The sequence below is a fragment of the Rhinoderma darwinii genome, chromosome 5 (assembly GCF_050947455.1).
Source record: "Rhinoderma darwinii isolate aRhiDar2 chromosome 5, aRhiDar2.hap1, whole genome shotgun sequence".
Taxonomy (NCBI): Eukaryota; Metazoa; Chordata; class Amphibia; order Anura; family Rhinodermatidae; genus Rhinoderma; species Rhinoderma darwinii.
Window position 1 is genome coordinate 307105874 of NC_134691.1, and position 20515 is coordinate 307126388.

The following is a 20515-nucleotide window of genomic DNA, read 5'->3' on the forward strand; positions in this document are numbered from 1 at the left end:
ATAACATCATTGTGAATGAAAAATCAAACACTTACAATTTATAATTCTTTAATCCAAATCCAAGTGATTCACTGATTCATATCTGGATTTCATGCACTTTTTTTATGGCTAACCTGCTCATCGCACTTATATACACAAAAATATCAATGTTGTTTCAATACAGTAAACATTGTTTTTATGAGGTTACATTTACATTTAGTAATTTAAGGCACAAGATAAAAATATATAACGACATATCAAAGTCTCCTCTAGTCGAGTGTAGTCCGAGCGCTCATCGTAGCGGCCGCAGTAGGCATTAAGCGTGTACAACCGACAGATAAAGCAGCAAAAAAAGTCCTTTTTGGTTTTTAATGTGTTGGGATGGCAAAGCGCTTGTGAGTATTTAGTCGCTTCTTGTATCTTCTCTGGTAGAAATTCCTTATTCCATTTACTTTAAGGTCAACATAAGAATCATTGATGGAAAGGTGCAACTGTCCCATGAGTCGTACTACATATTGGTCAACTAAGGGCTCATGGACATAGTTTTGTAGAGAGCTGTCATAGAGGTTCATGAGTAACACCGCATTTATTCCCCCCCCCCCCCCCCCCGACTTCATACGGAGGGACTGTCTCGCTCTGCCATCCATACAAATCCAACCAAAAAAAAAAAGCTCCAATAGATTCCATGTGTACTGAGGCAATCTCCTAGAAGCATTGCTTATGCCATTCAACATCGCTTATACAACTGTGTACTAAGGAGCCATATTGGCTCCATCCACAGGGATCACGCACACGTCAGAGCCATGACAGGAGCTGGTAGAGTTTACAGATACTTGTAGCGACTCCTCTTTGAAGTAAGTGGATTCAAAGATGAAGCTTCATTCCTACACATAGTCATATGCTGGGGCCTGTACGCTCAAAACAAAATTATGTAATTAAAATATAAAAAACAAACATAGTAAAATAGTGTTTAAAACTAACCGCATCTTCCATCTTTTCAACCTAATGGTGTAATATAGACAACACCCAAAATAAGAAAGCCGTGTACAAGGGAGTAAAAGGTTAAACATTCAACATATTCTCCAAAACATAAATCACGGAGTCAGAGAATCTTAAACATGGCAAATTAATTTTACCATTTCTACCAAAAATATGTTCTTTAGTTGACATCTTAGATTTGCATTACAATTCCATTATAGCAAACAGAACGGCCATTAAAACAGAGTTCCTATAAAACAATTTTCCTTGGAGTAAGGTTTGTTGAGCAGGGCTCCCATTAGACATTTCAGGGTCCCATCCAGATTAATGGTTGGGGTCTTCTAGCATGCCCTCATGAAACCTGGAAAATGCCAGACAGTGTGAAGCTCCTCCATTACATCGATTAGTGGGGTTCTCTAGAAGATCGCAGCATATAGATTTATACAGCTTCTACCGACCTCAATAGGAGCTCTATAGATCCTTATGTAGTGGTAGCCAGAATGTTTTTGATCCTCTCCTAGGAAAATAGGGTTTTTACTGGAAGCAACATTTATTTTGGGTGTTTTTTTTTTTTTTATAGGTAGGGCCAACTACTAGTTATTCCATTTTTTTTTATAATCTTGATGCCAAAGGATAAATGACAGCTAAAGAAGTGCCTCCCATGACAGACCTTCCTAAAAGTTTATATAATGGGCCACATATGAAAACAATCTTGTTGCTCATAGTAACCGAGAGAGAAAACAACTCTGGCTGCTAAAGACAAGGCAAACATCTCTTCTACTGTAGTAAAAAAAAGCGGCGGAGTTGCTCATTCATAGCAGCCAGTCAGATTTCAGATCTAATTTTTTTTAGAGGCCCTTTTGTAAAAGGAATTAGCAATCTAATTGGCTGTTATGGGCAACTTCTTCATTTTTCCTTTGCATTAGTTTTGACAAATCTCCCCTATTGTTTTGGTTCATGTATAGAGAGGAACAAAGATCGAAACAGAGGCCACAACCATTTAAAGACCGAAGCTTTCCATTTATACAGATCTACCACCATTACTAAGATGTGAGGCACTTGATGCCATTTGATCCAAAATACAATTTCCCCTGGAGCCGCATGTTACAGATAGGTGAAATACTTTGCTTTGAGTTTTAAAACCAGACTATATGCAGAGATTTGTTTTTATCTCTGAATTCCTTGAAATATAAAGCTAGATAATACATAGTTTCCCAGCGATCCTTTATCTTGACAGCTTGGCAGCAAATTGCAAACTAGGTCACTGCATCTGTGAAATACAGGAGTCTCTTTAATAAGCTCACAATGTTTTATACAGTAACGGATACTATTGCCCTATGGTAGAATAATTAAGCAGAGACTATGTAGGACGTGGACACCTCATTCATTACGGATATGACAACTGCAGTATGCTGTAGGTCAATTTACTACTTTCTTTAGATATGGGAGAAACCTACAGCAGTGGGGGAGGGCAGAATACAACTAAAGTGTCAAAATACACAGCACAGCTCTACTGAAATCGACGGCACCGAAAAGTTCAGCACCAGAGATCCGTGATCCGCTTCCATCAGGGAAGCGATGAGGATACAGGAAAAGGACCTTACCCGTTTTAATCTATTCTTTATAAAGATACATAATACAAACGTTGAATTCCCCGTTAAGGTGCAGATTCTATTTAATTGCATAGTTCAATGTAATCTCCCGGACCAAGTACACTCACTTTATTACCTGAATCATCTTCCTCTAACATGATCATCGCTTTACCAGACCACAACATTCATTCATTTTCTAAGTATCCCACACTACAAACAAAAACGCTCTGAAATCTACAGAAGACCCATATACAGGCTCGTACGGGTAACATAACTAGGGCAAAACAAAAGGAAATGCTGGAATGTGAGCGCCTGCGACAGACAATTGACCAATATTTTGCCTGCACTGGTTATGTACACGAGGTCTAAATACAGTGTGAAGATGAGGGATGCGAATATAAATGGTTTACATTGGTTATAGCACATTTCATGCGACTCAACCAATACAGATATTAATTACTGGACATGCCGGCAGCATTTGCAAGAAAAAACTAATGGTGTATATAAACAATCCGTAAAGAAACATTTTGGTGTAAATTCTAAACTACCCTACCTCCGTATCATATACTTCTTGCCCCACAGTCATTGACTGACTAATGATTTGTAGTCATTTCTAGGCTCCACATACATTAGACACAATTTGCCTGTGTCTATGAAGTGCTTGTTCAAAATATTTCTTCTCAATAAGGGCTCATGCATACAGATGTATTCAAATCGGAGTTATATGTAGTACTAATACGGCACTTACAATCGTCAACTGAGCGGTACTTTATCTCCATGTACCTACACGGATATTCCATATGAATCTGACCAAAAAAAACAAACACCTCTATATGCCTACGTATTAAAAAAACAAAAACGGGCATGCTTCTTTGGAGACTGTATTACAGAGGTACACTCTTCTAGATGTATTGCTTCTTAGAGACTATCCCTGTAATACAATGATGTTGAGGGGCACCATATGTTGGCACAGAGTCCCTATGGCTCCATAGTACCCAGCCATAGGGACTCTATGTGCCATTGTACAGGCTCCGTGCACACAGCTCTGCTTACTGGTCTTAAGTTTTATGATTTCAAGGCGTTTTTGAAGCTGAAAATGAAGCTTATTTTAATTTGACACTTCTTTTGAGGCATTTTTAATAGGGTCCATGGAAAATTAGCTCCAAAAACACCTCAAGAACACCTACCTCTTTTTACAAGGCCTTTTTTAAATTCAGCAGCATTAACATACACCTCATGTTAACAGCACATAGTTTCCCATTGATTTCAATGGAAAATACAGTTTGCAGGCGTATTTTGGAGCTTAAAACTGGGCTTTTCTGCTCCAAAATCAGCCTAAAAATAGGCTGTGGGAACATACCGGAGACTGTTTTCCCTTGAAAGTGTGGTAAATGGTGCGGGAAACTCTAAAATGTTCCCTCAATCAGATCACAAGACTGTAGTGAACATGTAGGTTTGCTTTTAGGCTGGCTATACATTTTAGATAGCCGTCTGCCAAAATCCTGTTCGGTCGCCAAAATTGGGAAGTTGAGCCGATATACATCTACTAATGTGTATGGCTAGCCTTAGCAGTCTACCCTACAAACATGTGTTATCCCATCATCATTTTATAAAAAATGTTGCTCAATATTGGGGCTGAATAATTCTTTAGGAAAGAATATTGCAAATAACATAAAAGAAAAAAAGAGTTAAGCTTCTGAAACATCTTGCAAATGATAGACCAATGCTTAAATTAAAATAAAAAAACGCAAACGTTTCTGTTTCTGAGTTTGGGTGATCTCATTGATACTTCTAGTTTAGAAGTATCTACAGGTTCATAGGTCCATTGTTTTGCTAACAGTACATCAAGGGTTCAATTCTTCTGTATGGAAGGACTACATAATCTAAAAATTTTCCAAAATGTGAGTCAGGAAGGCTTAACATTTTAGTTCGATATATCCCTATCTATGTGGTGTGACATTATATATTACAATCAGATGTCATTCATATCGCACAGCTCTTCTGCATACATGGTGCACTTTCAACATACTATATAATACGCCATTACCCTAGAGAAGAGGGTCACATTAAATCCTGTTTTCCCCTTAACTATGCACATAGGAGCCTATGTAAAACACAATACATACACATATAGATTCTATATGACTGGATCCCACCAACACATTACATATACTTTGATGCACAATATTTACCGGGCTGAAACAATATTGTTATGCAGATTGAAAGATGGATGGGTAATCGTACCACTTAGCAGTTCTGTGGGTTTAATATACATTATCATGTATGCTAAATTGTAAAATACAAAAAGCAAAGTCATTCCTTTAGTTGTGTATGGGCAGCAACTGCCCTTTAAATTTAATGTTTCCAATACAACTGAACCGTTCTCCACAATTTAATGCGGGCATTCCAGCCATCCCGGGTAATCGCTGCCTTCTCGATGCCAATTTAATGTTTGAGACACTTATTATTTTGGCTGCTTACTGCCTCTACAAGGATCTTGTTTTAAATCAGATGTTCATACCAAGGACAGGATCAATTATTTTAACATAGAAACAGCAGAACAAACAACGTACCGCTGATGTAATCCCTACAGCTAAAAGGATCAGAAATTCAGAGCAATGAAGAGTTTACACTAATCCGTATGCTTGAGAAGTTGCCATCGCTAGGCCCTATGAAACCGCATGTCAGTATGAGAAAAAATTCAAATGAATACTGAACCAACAAATAATAGTATAAAATATAATAATAATACATATTTACATGGTGCACATGGGCAAAGTACAAAACTCCACCTGTGATAAGCAAAAAACATTTCCCGGGTTTATAAAAGGATAAACATATTTTATATTTTAATGCAATTAAAACACCCTATTGCACATTATTAGACAAAAGGTAAAGCTGAACAGCTAATTAAGCTCAATAACAGGATTTACCAAAGTCCGCAAAACAATGTAAAAAGGAGTTAAAAATGAGTGAAGTTGGGTAATGAAATAAATGGTTCTATAAAAAAAATATATTGATAAATCCCGTGAGCACAATGCATTCGTCATATGTAGTTGCAGATAAAAAGGTGCTTTGTGACGCTTTTGACGGGTTAGTTTGAGATGGACGTCCTTGTTCCATCTTCAGTTAAATCAAACCTGAAGGGAAGAAAAAAGACATCTACTTTAAGATAATTCCAAAAATTGAAAATTAACAAATAAAGTGCATGCGTGTGTGTATAACACACACACACAAAGTTTATCTTGACTGATAAATTGCTGCAGCATGATCACAAAACAAGAGCTATTGGAAAAAAAAAAGTCATTGAAAAAGTCGAAGTTCGTTTTTTGCCACAGTGTAATAGGTTAAGAGTCAAGATAAAGATGGCTATATCTGTATGTATAATTATATATATATATATATATATATATATATATATATATATATATATATATTATTTTCTTTTAAATTAAATAAGACATATTAAAGAATAAATCAGAGTTTAAAGGGTTAACACTGCAAGAATTCTTTACCCGGCAAAGAGAGAGGACAAAAAAAAAAAAAAAAGGATATTTGCTGGCCTCTCGTATTAAAGACTAATGCTATGTGCACACGGTGCAGATTCTGTAAGGCTGGGTTCACACGTGGCGGAATTTCACTTAAATTCCGCTGCGGACACTCCGCAGCGTTAATCCGCAGCGGAGCCGTTTGTCCATTGACTTACACTTTAATTTAGCAGTGTTCGTTTAGACGAGGCGTAAAATTCCGCTGCGGAGCGGAATTTGGTGTCCGCAGCATGCTCTGTCTGTTGCGGAGCAGTGGCGGACTCATGGCGGAATTTCTCCATTGACTTCAATGGAGAGTCAAAATTCCGCAATGAAGTCCGCAGATCTTATGTGTGCTGCGGAGCGTATTGGTTTTACTACCATGACATTTCTTCATTCTGGCTGGACCTATGTATTTCTAGGTCTACAGCCAGACTGAGGAAGTCAATGGGGCTCCCGTAATGACGGGAGCGTTGCTAGGAGACGTCTGTAAATAGTCACTGTCCAGGGTGCTGAAAGAGTTAAGCGATCGGCAGTAACTGTTTCTGCACCCGGGACAGTGACTACCGATCTCAATATACATGTATCTGTAAAAAAATATATAAGTTCATACTTACCGAGAACTCCCTGCGTCTGTCTCCAGTCCGGCCTCCCAGGATGACGTTTCAGTCTAAGTGACGGCTGCAGCCAATCACAGGCCAAGCACAGGCTGCAGCGGTCACATGGACTGGCGCGTCATCCAGGGAGGCCGGGCTGGATGCCGAAAGAGGGACGCGTCACCAAGACAACGGCCGGTAAGTATGAAAATCGTTTACTTTCACTAGGGAAAGTGCTGTCCCTTCTCTCTATCCTGCACTGATAGGGAGAAGGGAAGCACTTTTCCCGCAGTCCGCAGCAGCTAGTCCGCATCAATGTACTGCACATTTTGTGCAACGCAGATTCTGTGTGGCATTGATGCGGACAGTTGCGGAGGAAATCCGCCACGTGTGGTCATGCCCTAAGGGTTTAGACGCAGATTCCTCGCTTAAATCCTGACATTCTTCTCACATTCATCCGGCAATGCATGTGAATGGGGTATTTTGTAATTCATCCACACGCTCAGGAACATAACCGTATGGAATAATGACCGGGTACATATTTTAAAATCCACAGCATGTGCATTATTGTTGTGGATTTCACTCTAAAAGGCCAGCAGATTAGCTGGTCAATCCACCGGAGAAATAAGAGCGTTTTGGCTGCAGACGATCTACAAAAATACACTGCAGATTTGTGAATTTTGGGCCCTTATGCGACTTTTCTAAGCCACAAAACTGGCGTACAAAAGGTTGATAAATTCCAGCTAAAGTGTATGGGGGCCTCCCGACTGCCAAACTGAAGGGAGCTAAGCCGCAGAGGTGTCCGGCAGTGACTTGTCCCAGTCCCTTCATTGAAATAAACCTTTACATTTATTAAACTTACCATTGGACTCTATTATACAATCAAACCTCTATTTCTATACAGAATTGTGTGTATATGCCTTTATTCATCTGGTTTGTTTTGTGGTTGTTCCCTTTTTCATTATATTCCGCACTCCCTGTGATTGTACACTACCTGTGTCTTTAAAAAATAAAACTCTTTGAAATAAATATGCATGTTTGGTCCACAGGATGAGTCAAATGTCAGATAGATGCGGGTCCCACCTCTGGGACCTGCATCTATCTCTAGAATGGGCCCTCTAAACCCTGTTCCACCTCTGTGTTGCGGCTGAAGCGTGTGATTTCCGACCATGAAGAAGAAAACAGCGTAGCTCGCTGAACTTTGCTGTTTCCTTAAGTCCCATATAACTGAATGGTAGTTACGGAAACCGCATAGCTTGCGTTTGAGTTACGGAAACGGCGTAGTTCCATGGCCTCCGTTCATAACGATACTGTGACAGCTATGCCAGATCAGTTTTCAAAACAGATCCCATCAACTTATAATGGATCCGTCAGGTTTCTGTCTAGACTCCGGTACTTTTGACGACAAGAACAGCACTGAAGACTGAGCTACTCTTGCGGTCAAAAATAACAGAATCATGAAGGATGCCATAAAACCCTTTTTGAAAAGATAGAGATCATGCGTATTGTAATGTTCTGCAACAGATGGGGCACTGTATCGACGAATACACCCCAAACCGACTGCAGAACTACATAGACTCAATTGATGTGCACGGTATAATAATTTCCTTCTTACCATTGCGTCCATCCTTTGGCAATTTCTTCTGAATTTAGATCGAGCATTAACTGAAAAAGTAAAAGAAAGAAATACAAATATTACATATTATATTGAATACAAAACACATGATACGTGTTTACAATTCATCAGTAATATTGTAGGTGTTTAAACAATGGAAACAGATAAAGCTGGCCACAGACATACCAAATACAACGGCAGATGTCAGGAGAAAGAGGGATCGGGAATGTTGGCTTTTAACATGCCGGATTGTTTGTTCCTGTAGGAGACCAGTATTTGGTGTTCTGCCGGTGTAAGGGTATGTTCATATGCAGTAGCAAAATACGTCTGAAATTACAGAGCCGCTTTCACCTGAAAACAGCTCCTGATTTTCAGACGTTTTTGTAAATACTCGTGTTTTTTGCCGCATTTTTTACAGACGTTATTGGAGCTGTTTTTCAATGGAGTCAATGAAAAACACCTCCAAAAACATCCCAAGAAGTGTCCTGCACTTTTGACGAGCTGTCATTTTACGTGCCGTATTTTGACAGCGACGCATAAAATAAAGGCTCGTGGGAACAGAACATCGTAATTCCCATTGAAAGCAATGGGCAGATGTTTGTAGGCGTATTAAGGGTGTTTTTTTCAGGCGTAATTTGAGGCACTTTTTCCCCACTTGTTTGGATCCTAGAGAAGGACTGTTGCAAATATTGTTATTGTGTGTTTCACGGTTACGTGCTCTCTATTGCAAGCAACAATGGTTTCCCTTGTCCTATTGGAATGTGCTATGTTTGAGTGCGGCGCCGTGTAGATCCATCACGGACGTCGTATTTTCAGCAGCAACATCAGTGTGGGGATGCAACCTGTGTAAAGGTGCTGTGCAGTGTGTGTAAAGTGATAAATAACGCCTGTTCCCGCCTAACGGGGTTCAATGTGCGGGCTACAGCCCTTTAGGAGAGCAGCAGTGCTGAGTGGTCCTGGGGAGCCATGTGCAGTGTAAGAGACCCCTAAGAGCTGAGGTAGGTCCAGTTATGGCGGGTGGAGTTGCCATTGAGCCTCAACCAAAAAAGAAAGACATTCTGGTGGATGCAGCGAACCAGATGTGGGCAGGAGCGCCACTGCAATGACGAATTAGAGGTTACAGGAGTATCAGAGAGTGGCTGGACTGGTGTCAGGCAGCGAATTGAGGACAAAGAGAAAAGGGCCTAGTGTGTGAAAAGGAGAATACCCCTGTATCAGAGAGTAGGAAGCAGCTCTGGAGATCGGCACGAGTTGGTGAGCCACCATTGCATTTGTTGCAATTTTGCATGAGACTGTGTTCATCTTTTCTGAGAAAAGGACTGTTGATAGGCCTACTGCCTTACTGACTCTTGGCTTTACCTAGACTTTAAAGGTGTTGTATGAGGTTAGAAAAACATGGCAGATATTTTCCAGAAACTGCGCCACTCTTAGGATATGTTCACACGCAAACACGTCTGAAATTACGGAGCGGTTTTCCGGCGAATTTCAGACGTTTTTGCAAGTACTTGCGTTTTTCGCGGCGTCTTTTACGGACGTAATTGGAGCTGGTTTTCATTGGAGTCCATGAAAAATGGCTCCAATAACATCCCAAGAAGTGCGCTGCACGTCTTTGACGCAAACGTATTTTTACGCGCAGTCTTTTGACAGTGACACGTAAAATTACACCTCGTCTGAACAGAACATCGTAAGACCCATTGCAAGCAATGGGCAGATGTTTGAATTGGAGCCGTCTTTTCAGGCGTAATTCGAGACGTAAAACGCCTGAATTACGTCTGAAAATAGGTCTTGTGCACATACCCTTAGGCTGTGGCTGGTATTGCTGCTAAGCCCCATTTAAGTGAATGGACAAGAGTGTCGCAATTTCTGGAAGAAAGCAGCCTGTTTTTTTTTGTTATCTCCCACAACTCCTTTAAGGATCCGATTAGGAAATAAAATTTGCTGTGTATATACACCACGAAAAAGCATTCCCTTTATGATCGGAAGTCACCGAGGTAAAAGGGGGCAGCAGTCAAAGGGAAATCAAATTCCCATCAGCTGCTGTCACCAGTCAAAAGAATTCAGGTATGGTTTATGGTGCCTTTAAGGCCATGTTCACAGTTTTTTTTTTTTTGCAGGCAGAAATATCTGCCTCAAAATTCCTTCAGGAATATTTACGCAGATTTTGAGCTGCCTGCTTCTTCTTGCCGTGATTTTTGCAGCGTTTTTCGCCCGCGGAAAAAAAAAATGTTTCCTCTGCCTCCCATTTATTTAAATGGGAGGTCAGAGGCGTAACCACCGAGGGAAAAAAATCCGCCTCCACCTGCCATTGAAATCAATGGGAGGTGGTTTCAGACATTTTTTGGCGCAGATTCCGACGCGGTTCCAGAGTAAAAAAACGGGGCTGAGCTGCAATACCAGACATGTTTTTCTAATCTCATACAAACTCTATTTCCAAGCACTCACATAAGTACCGCAAATACAAGAGATCAGAATACAGGAGAACTCACCTTTCCAAGCAAACCTTTGTCTCTAGATAAGAATCCTCCGCTATTCTTTACAGCAACATCTAGTGTTCTCCTCTGGAGATCAGGCAGCGACACATTAAACTCAAACCTGGAAATTCAACATAAGACGCTCATTGCTTGGAGAGAACATGTCCATTAAAAATAAAGCTCTGTTCACACTGGTGTCAGCGCTTTTGTTTTTACAAGAGCCATGACTGATTTGGTACGATCGGTTATGTAAAAGATACCCAGATTCCATTAACTTAGGGTCTGTTCACATCTGCGTTGGATACTCTGTTATAGGCCTAAGTCACAGATCTGGCAAAACCACCGGAAACAATAGTGCAGAATGCTGTGCTATTGTTTCCGGTAAAAAAACGGACACCGCGATATAAACCCATTAAAGTCAATGGCTTCCGTCAGTGGTGTCCGCCATACAAAGGAAACACTGCTTCTGGTATTATAGTTCTTCTGCTCCTCTGACGGAGCAGAAAAACGGAAGGCCAACGCAGGTGTGAACCTGCCCTTCTAGGATGTCTGTCAAAATTTGCTACACTATTCTGGCCATTAGAGCAATGGAATCTGACTCATGCATACACGGTCACTTCGTTGCTGCAACTATGTAGTAGCAGCACAAGGGGAGAGAGGAACAACTCCATATTGGAATGAGATGTTTATCAGGCACATATGGATGTGATTTAATATATTATTCTAAAATATTCTCTAAACAGACACATTTAATGAATGATGCTCTTTAAAATCATATATAATAGAATATGAATCAACATAAAAAATATACTGCCAGTAGTAGAAACATGGGAAAAAAAATAACCATACGTTTGATCGAACACAGGATTTAATGTCTTCTTATGCACGTGGGTTTTTCTTCTTCCTGATCTCCGTTTGTCTGGTAATAAATACAATCTTACATATGGGTCAGACCCTTCTTCAGAGAATGCTATAAGATTTCTAGAAGAAGGAAAATAAAAATCCTGTTTAAAACGTAGGTTTGGTATCAACTTCAAGCAAGTCATATAGTAAACAGTATATGCAAACGTACGTTCGTATATATTTATATATCATTTATTAAATAATGTAATGCGCCAGAGTGGTATGGGTGGGGGTGTGGCATGCCATAAAAAAAAACAAAAAAACGTATAAGTCCCCTTGTGTCAATGGAATTTTAAAGGTTATATCGGCGTTGGAGGCTCAGTTAGGACCCTTTGTCAGAGAGCCAGGTCAAAAATGCCGGAAAACCCACAAAAACACCATTAAAATCAACTGGTGGCCAGAGTGCAATGGATCCGGCGCTTCCATTTTTCTGTTCAGAAGAACGGAACAGAAAAACTGTAAAACTAACGCAGAGGTGAACCCAGCCTTACATTATGGGTCTCAAGCATAAAAGCGGTTATAATACTAAGGGTCAGATTTTCCCATTTTATCATGACCGGAGGCAGGAGTAAGGGAGGGAGTTATTTTTCTATTTTACTTATCCAAGTACACTTTGGTGCAGGAAACCACAAAACATACAGGAAAATGTAATTACACAAAATAATGTGCACTTATATTCCACATTTTCTCTATAAAATAAATAAATATATATTATAGTATCGTCTCACTACAACAGTGTATAACTTCACGGTAACATATTCCGTTATTTAGAATAATGTAATATATTTCAAGCAAATAAATCAGAACTTTTGCGCAGAATCCACTACGCCTTACCTGCAGGAATGTACCACCACCATCAACTTATTTCTGTGAGAGCTGTATCGTAAGGTTAACTGGATCTGTCCTAGAGGGGATTGTCCCAAGGATGTCCCACTAAACAGAAAATTGTATTATACTCCAGTTATTAAATGCAGAATATGTGTACAAGGGGGTCTGAGACTTCAGGTTCCCAATTGGCACTTAAAAAGGGGCCATTAAGTGAATGTAACTATGCCAATTACGGTTTTGTTAGGGCAATGTAACGATGCTGTAATCTAAAGAGTCTCACTCCCCATGTAACTATAAACCTAATTCTAAAGGACAATGATAAAAATAACTCAGAAATAAGTGACTCCCTTTAGATCGATCCATCTGTACAAACCATAAACACTAGAAGTGTATTTGTGGAAGGTGCATAAAATGTAATCAGTATTGTTGGCAAATGCGAATAGTAACTTAACTTACTTCTGAAGCTGCCGCAATCGCTGCCGGAGCTCATGCGTGGCAATGGGCAGAGAAACATCTGAGGCGATGCTGGGTGTGGGTTCTTTCATAGACAAATGTGAGGGAGAATATGTAAAGCTGGAACCAGAGAGGCTGGAGGAGCTTTTGTGCAGCTCGGTTGGTCTCTGGGGACTAGGAATTTGGGGACTCCCTTTCTCCCCGTTTTCTATCTTTTTACTAGCATCTATTTTGGGTGTTGGTGGAGGCTTCGGTGCTTCTTTTACAGTGGATGGTGTGGTCGGCGTTGGTGGATTTGATTTTCCCTTGAATATCGATGGCCTCTTGACTTGTGATGTGTGCTGTTCATCAGGAGACCGCACTGGTCGGTCAACATAGAGGATCTAGGAAAAAAGGATACCAGTGATTTCTTCAGAGATTTGTCTGCTAATCTATATTTTTAATAAGTCTTTTGATTCCCCCTTAAATAACGTAGTCAACCCTACCAGAAAATAATTACCTGAGAAGCAATCCCCTATGCTTATTTACAGTGACATTTATTTTCTTAACCATTTACTGACCAGAGGCTTTACCCCTCCCCTTCTTTACCAGGCCCATTTTCATTCCCGAAAAATATGAGATTACCTGGAATCATTGTCTATGCTGGTACTGTATTACGCTTCGGTTTGGCCGTGTGCAAATACGTGCGGGAAAACCGCACGTAATACACATTGTCTGGGGATCCTTGTCGTGGATTGCGAGCTTGCGTCCTTTTGGCCAAAATGATTACCAATACCCCAGGTATTTTTCATTATTATGTATATTCGCTTCTCTTGGACACAGCCGGGTCTTTGATGCTGGGAGAGCATGGTGTGTTGTTTGGCATAGCAAGCAGGGTAGCCCGCTCTATGAATTATCAAGGCGTCACAAATAGGCTTCTACCTGGCTATACACGTTGTGCCTCATGACGTACACACTATCCCTCCATGTTTCACTCACTTGCACCCCATTATCCATTTATTTCTATTGAGGCACTTCATTTATTACTGCCCCCTATATTTCACTTATAGTATTACACTTGCACACACACTATTCATTTATTATTTCTTACTACACATCCCATGCACCACACACCACTCCCCTCAAGACTGGTGGGAGTGGCTATTATTATTTAAAGCACCTGCTCGCCCTTTCATCAGCATTTCTGGCCTGGCTGTGTCCATTTGTAAGTATGGCCTTTTTCGGTGTTTACGTAATACACATTGTGTGCATTGACCCGATAACTATACTATAAAGTCAGATAGATAGAAGAGAGATAGAAGCATATACTTGCCAACAGTCCCGGCAAATTACAGTCTTGGAATTTGTCCCGGCAACTGCTACATTCAATTCAGATGCAAGGAGCTCCTCCAGCAAAGGAATCCCCGGCCAACGCGTGGCATCAAGTACAGGAAGCCATGCATGGAACTATCTACAGGGTGCCATGTGGCATTGTCTACTGGGGTCAGTGTGGAGCACCATCTATAAGGGGCACATATCGCCTAGCCCTGGTGATAAAGTGAGACATCACCTGCCTGTATACAGCTGGAAAACCAGATATCCTGGCTACCAAAATAGTAGTCAGTAAAACTAGTGCAGAATTTTTTGTTCGTTTATTTGTACACGCACGCACGCGCGCACACGCGCACGCGCACACACACTTTCCTGAATTTAAACATATCTGCTTGTAAGGCAGATGTTTATACCACACAAAATAGTTACTAATTAACATTTCCCATATGTCTACTTTAGATTGGCATAGTTTTTTTTAGAACGTTACAAGGCTTAGAACATACACAGCAATTTCTCATACTTTCAAGCGCCTTTTTTCTAAAGGTACTGGTTAGGTCCCTCAAATCCACTTCAGAACTTATGTATTAGAAACCCCCATAAATCGCCCCATTTTAAAAACTATACCCGTCAAAGTAGTCAAAACAGCATTTATAAAGTTTCTTAACCCGTTAGGCGTTTCACAGGACTTAAAGCAAAGTGGAGGTGAAATTTGTAAACTTCATTTTTCTTGCAGAAATTCAATTTCCTTCCATTACAGAAGGTTTTACTGGAGAAACACTACTAAATATGTGTTGTCCAGATTCTGCAATTTTTGGAAATGTCCCACATGTGGCCTTCGTGTGCTCATGAACTAATACACAGGCCTCAGAAGCCCCTAGTGCATTTAGAGGCCTCTTTTTTTATTAGAATATATTTTAGGCAGCATGCCATGTTTGAAGAGGTGTTGTGGTGCCAAAACAGTAGGAATTCACTGAAGTGATATATATGAGTAAAATATAACTTTATTTTGTATAACTCTCTAAAAACAGGGGTACAATCACCACTGTGAAAAAGCCCCACCGTGTGTATTAAAAACGTATTAAACAAAAACTACCAAGTCCTGATTCAGTTGTGAACCCTTTCCAGAACTGGATGACTGCGCCTGTCCGTTTTTCTCACTTCAATTAAGTTTGAACAGAGCTCAACCATCACCTTGTTCAAACTTCTTGCCGCTTGTGTGTGACTGGAAGACTGGGGGTGGTCAGACCCCACTAATAGTACATGTATCACCTATCGAGTAGATTGGCGATAAATGTTTTTAGGCAGAACATCCCTTTAAATGTTATTTTTTTTTATCAATGTCTTAACCTAGCAGCCAAGTTCCTGCGTTCATTACTTAGTGCTGTATGAATGAATGAATGAATGAATGAATGAATGAATGAATGAATGAATGAATGAGAAAAGCTGCAGAATGACTTCCCAACACAGAGACACAAGGTGGCAGCACTATATGTTCTTACATTTGTTACAGGGAGAGACCGTGAGGTTGTATGATCTACGATGTTCTGCTTTCCCCAGCAAGGCGACATCACATTACACTGAAGAGAAGCACCCCTACATTGTGTGCTGAACTTGGGGAAAGTGTCCACTGAACGGTTCCTCTGCTTCTCCCCTGCCCACTATGATTGATAGTCCTCTCCTTATTTGTATATAGGGAGAGAACGGTCAATCATATTGAGCTGGGTGGATGAAGCGCGGGAGAAGAACCACCCAGTGGAAACTCCCCCCCCCCCCCCCAATGTCCAGCACATAACACTTGCCTGGACCCAGCATTAAAGCTATGCTTTCACAAAAACAGGACAGTGTTCAGTATCATAAGGAATAAAAAACTGCAGATGATGGACCAAGCAGTGAAACAACTTTATTCTATTCTACGCTTTAAGAGGTCAAGCAAAAAAAATAGAAAAAATATCACTGCAGGAAAGAAAAGACGAAAAGTATCTACATACCCTTAGTGCAATCTTCATGTTTAGGACGCTGTTAGGACCAGAGTTATTTAACTGGAACCTTTGATTGATAGTCAGGTCTTCACTGGTCAGCAGCTGGCTCAATGGAATCTTCAGGTTTCCCATGGAACTTTGATGATACTCATCCTTAACCTGTAACAGTGAACACGAGTCAGCAAGAAGACTAAATCTGGGCCTACAATTATTCAGAAAATCTATAAGTTTATAGCTACTGGTATACTTCACGCAGCAGGATTGTCAAACACCAAACTACTGAAGTTCTGAATCCGGACAGTTTATTAAATAAATATATATAAAAAAAAAAAAGTGTATCCTTACAATGAGTTTACAATCATTAAAAGGTTTTTTTTTGATCATAGACAATCCCTTAAAACAGAAGAGCTGGTGCCGGCTCCCGAGACACCGTCAAACCGCCAATTGTTCATTTCCCTTAAAACAGCTGGTACAAGGGAAAATTTATTATATGCAGCAGTTCAAATGAAGGGCCGTCCATGCGATACATGGACGGCACGAGTCTGCAGCTTTTGCTGTGGCTCATAGAAGGGGTCCCAAGTGGGGGGGCTCCCCCTCTAACATTTATATGGTCTAATAGGGCATTTGGACAAGTGTTGTACTAATGGGACAACTTCACAAATAATGGAGGATACTCAAAATTATCGGCTACAAACTATGGAAGTTTGTCCCTTTGGTAGGTACACTATGGTTCATGCTTCAATAAATATACTCCATCACTAGTGGAAATGCTTCTTTAGTTTGCCATCATGAGAAAAGAATGCACGTTAGGGCAATGCAAATTAAAAAATTTCCACAGGAAAAATTATTCAAGTTGTCAAATTCAGGGATAATAAAGGAACATATGGGTTTTATTTTGCTAAGGAAAATAAAATTAGGAACCCAGTGGGCACATTCGTTTGGTGGGCTATACAGATGTGCTCTCCTTTATCACCTGCAACCAATATATCAGCAGCAATACCACTGGAAAGTGTTCTGGCATAAGAAAAAAAAAAAAAGACCGATGGCACAAGCAAAATGACGTGTAAAGAGGTGTGAACGGCCCACACTTATCGCCTGCTGGCGAGACAACAGAACAATCAGCAGATCCGTGTGCCTGCGTCAATCAAGTCCTACTGTAAGGACAGCCCTACAGGGAAAGCACGGTGCCAAATGTTTTACCTCCACTTCAAGGTCTTGTCTTTTAGGATTGTGGACGAAGAATGTAAATGTCTGTTCCCACACTGGCTCAATGGTCTTGTGTTTTACCTGTTGGAAGAAGATCACATAAGGCCTCATGCCCACTTCAGTTATTTTCTTCAGTGTGCGATCAGTTTTTTTTTACGGATAGCACACGGACATTCATTTCTATTTGAACGGAATCATGTGGCCGATCTTCAAAAACAGGACAGGTCCTACTCCAGTCCGTTTTTGATGGAACAGTCTCGACCATTTCATTCATTTGGTCCGTTGAAACGGACTGCGCATGGAAGCCATCCGTGTGCAATCATGTTTCACGGATCCGTCATTAGCGGTCGTATGACGGATGTGTGCATGAGGTCTTAGAATGTATAGGTTTTGCAGTTGTGTTTGTCAAATTGTTTTATTCTATAGACAGGATGCGGAAATGGAATGACTTACACGAGAGAAGAAAATGTTTAAGATTAGTCACAACTATGGCAGCAGCTTAAAGTGAATGTCAAACATTGGAGTCACTAAAGAGTAAATTAGGCTATCGCATAAATAGCAACTGCCTAATATTATCAGAATCGGTCACTTCAGCTGCAGACGTGTTCTGATAACCTAAAATGCTGTGGGAAATTATAAAATCCTTGCAGCCCTACCTGCTAGATTTAGAAAACAGCAAATCTAACAAGAACATTTTCATAGGGGTATGCCATCTATACAACGCTTCATTATATTCTTAAAGTGAAAGTCCACTCTTGAACATTTTTTGTTTTCCACTCTACATCATTTTTTTTAACCTGTTTAATGATAAACTTTCTAATATATATTATTGTCATGTAAGAGGACGTTTTTACTGGTTCAGAGCTCCAAATCCACTGCATAGAGGTAAATTAAAAAATTCTGATTGCCTGCAACCACCACTAGGGGGAGCTAAATGCATACAGTTCATACATTGAACTCAATAAGCCAGTATGCTCCTAAACTCCCCCTAGTGGCAGCTGCAGGTAGCCAGAATTTAGTTCAACTCTACATCTATGTGGATTCGGAGCTCTGTAACAGAACAGAGCTCAAGCTGCTATACAAAAATTTATTAAATTATTAATTAGCAAATGTTGGACATACACACAAGGTCATTGACTTAAGGCTGCTTTCACACGAGAATATTTCTAATCAGTATCCCAAATGTGTGGTCTTCAGCAATTAAAGAAAAATAAATAAACTCCCCGGCTGTGATTATCCCATGTTCTACTGCGGAGACTTGAGAAAGTTTGTATAAAGTTAAATTTGATGTAGAATTATTATTATTATTTTAATACTGTGAAATCATATTTTTCTAGTCCACAAAATCCTTCAATAGGTCATTAAGATTTGATTTAATCCTCTCTTCGTGCAATACATCTAATACTAAAATGTTATTTTTTCTGATACTTCAAAACACTTTCAAATGAAACCACTACTGCCCTCTTGTGATCAGTTCTAGGACGTGTCCTACTGATCATACATAGCTGTGTGTCCATAATACAGCAATAATATCTGCGGCAATCTATCACATCTCCATTTGCTGTGCAAGTGAATGCAATAGTTATTTACAAGCTCGAATTACCAGCCATTCAGGTTGGGGAAAGGCATATAGGGGGTCATCTATTAGGGCTGGCGTTTCATAAGCCAGTCTTAAACCAAACAAAATTTTATCAAGAGGTGCATGCCTTGAGCTGGCATATATTTGCACTATAGGTTATGCCAATTTCTGGCATAAACTATAGCAAATGTGTTGGACAGACTGTGGCCCCGCCCTCTCTCACCCAACTCAACCCACTATTCTTGCCACTTTCGGCGTGCGCTAAAACTTGCTTTTTGCTGCCACAAAAGTGGCATAAAGACTTTTAAAAATTAAAATTAGTTTTTTTTCAATGGTGTTAAAGGGGTTGTCCACCTTCTGACAACTGATGACCTATCCACCATTTTAATTTTTTTTTAATAGCTATGAACTTAGATATTATCGTTTACAGGTGGATCCTGCGTGTCACAGTCTTTTACATGGACCAATGATCGGGCAAACGAGTGTTCTTATGAACGATCATTCCCGATCATCGCCCTGTGTAATCGCTCATTCATCGGCTGATTGGATCTTTTATGTTGCCAATAAAATATTCGCTAGTGTAAACAGGGAGAGGTGCTATCGATATGATGCAAATCAATAGGGACAAACGATTGTAGTAACGGTGTCAACCACATACATCGCTCCTTGTGACTGGAGCAAACGAGCGCCATTGTCAATCAGCGCTCGTTTTCTCAGCCAATATCGGACTGTCTAAAGGAACCTTCACATAACCGTGTAAATGTTATTAGTAGCTTGTTTTTTACATTTTACTATTAGTTTTAGAGAGGTCTGATGTTCTTCATGCGCAGTGTACCTCGCTATAACCATCCACGAGGCATTTATTGTATGTACACATCAGTTACATTAGGGAGATCTTCAGAATCCAATCTTACCTTACTTTCCTGCACATTATGACCCAGAGAAAACAGCACATAGGGATTAGGCGTGCTGCCCATTTTCTTTCCTGACTGGAACGGAAGCAAAAGACAAATATTACATAACTTGGTGCATTGGAGACAATAAGAAGTGTGTACCTATTAAAACCATGTTATTATACAATGCAAAACTTGACATTACATCTGATAAATTTAATTTTCTTTCATTCCAAATGAAGTTGGTAAAAGAAACACAGATGTAAATGCAATAAAGAAATTAAAACAGCAAGACCATGCAGGTTAGCATTGGGAAAGACACCACTGGAGAATGTATGCATGAACGTAAATGTACAAAGCTTCCGAGCTGCACAATTGTACATTTGTTTAAAAGAAATAGCGTAAATGGGGGAAGGAAAATAATGAGTTTGTCAGGAAGCTCTTTGTTCTAGCTTACGCTGTTCCATCCTGGCGAGATCTCTTGATCGTGGGTTAGGATCATCTGTGGTAAAGTACACCTGTCAACTACACATAGCTGTGACAGCTAACCAGTCATTGCCCAGGATTGCAATCTATACAATGACTAGGGAACTGCTATATGTATT

At 40.1% G+C, this 20515-nt stretch overlaps 1 protein-coding gene across 3 annotated transcripts in view; it reads right to left on the reverse strand.

Annotated features, from left to right (window-relative positions):
* Positions 1-588: 588 nt before the first annotated feature.
* ESYT2 (extended synaptotagmin 2) overlaps positions 589-20515 on the reverse strand; it is a 110332-nt gene continuing 90405 nt past the window's right edge. For 2 of the 3 annotated variants that reach the window (XM_075827410.1, XM_075827409.1), the window contains 9 exons: positions 19932-20006; positions 17433-17519; positions 16242-16391; positions 12946-13325; positions 12496-12594; positions 11608-11739; positions 10774-10879; positions 8288-8337; positions 589-5689 (listed from right to left, as the gene is read on the reverse strand). In XM_075827410.1, coding sequence (XP_075683525.1) covers positions 5644-5689; positions 8288-8337; positions 10774-10879; positions 11608-11739; positions 12496-12594; positions 12946-13325; positions 16242-16391; positions 17433-17519; positions 19932-20006 — 1125 coding nt within the window. In that variant the 3' untranslated portion in view covers positions 589-5643. Of the gene's footprint in view, positions 5690-8287; positions 8338-10773; positions 10880-11607; positions 11740-12495; positions 12595-12945; positions 13326-16241; positions 16392-17432; positions 17520-19931; positions 20007-20367; positions 20413-20515 lie in introns of all 3 variants that reach the window. The other variant, XM_075827408.1, reaches the window with a different exon arrangement.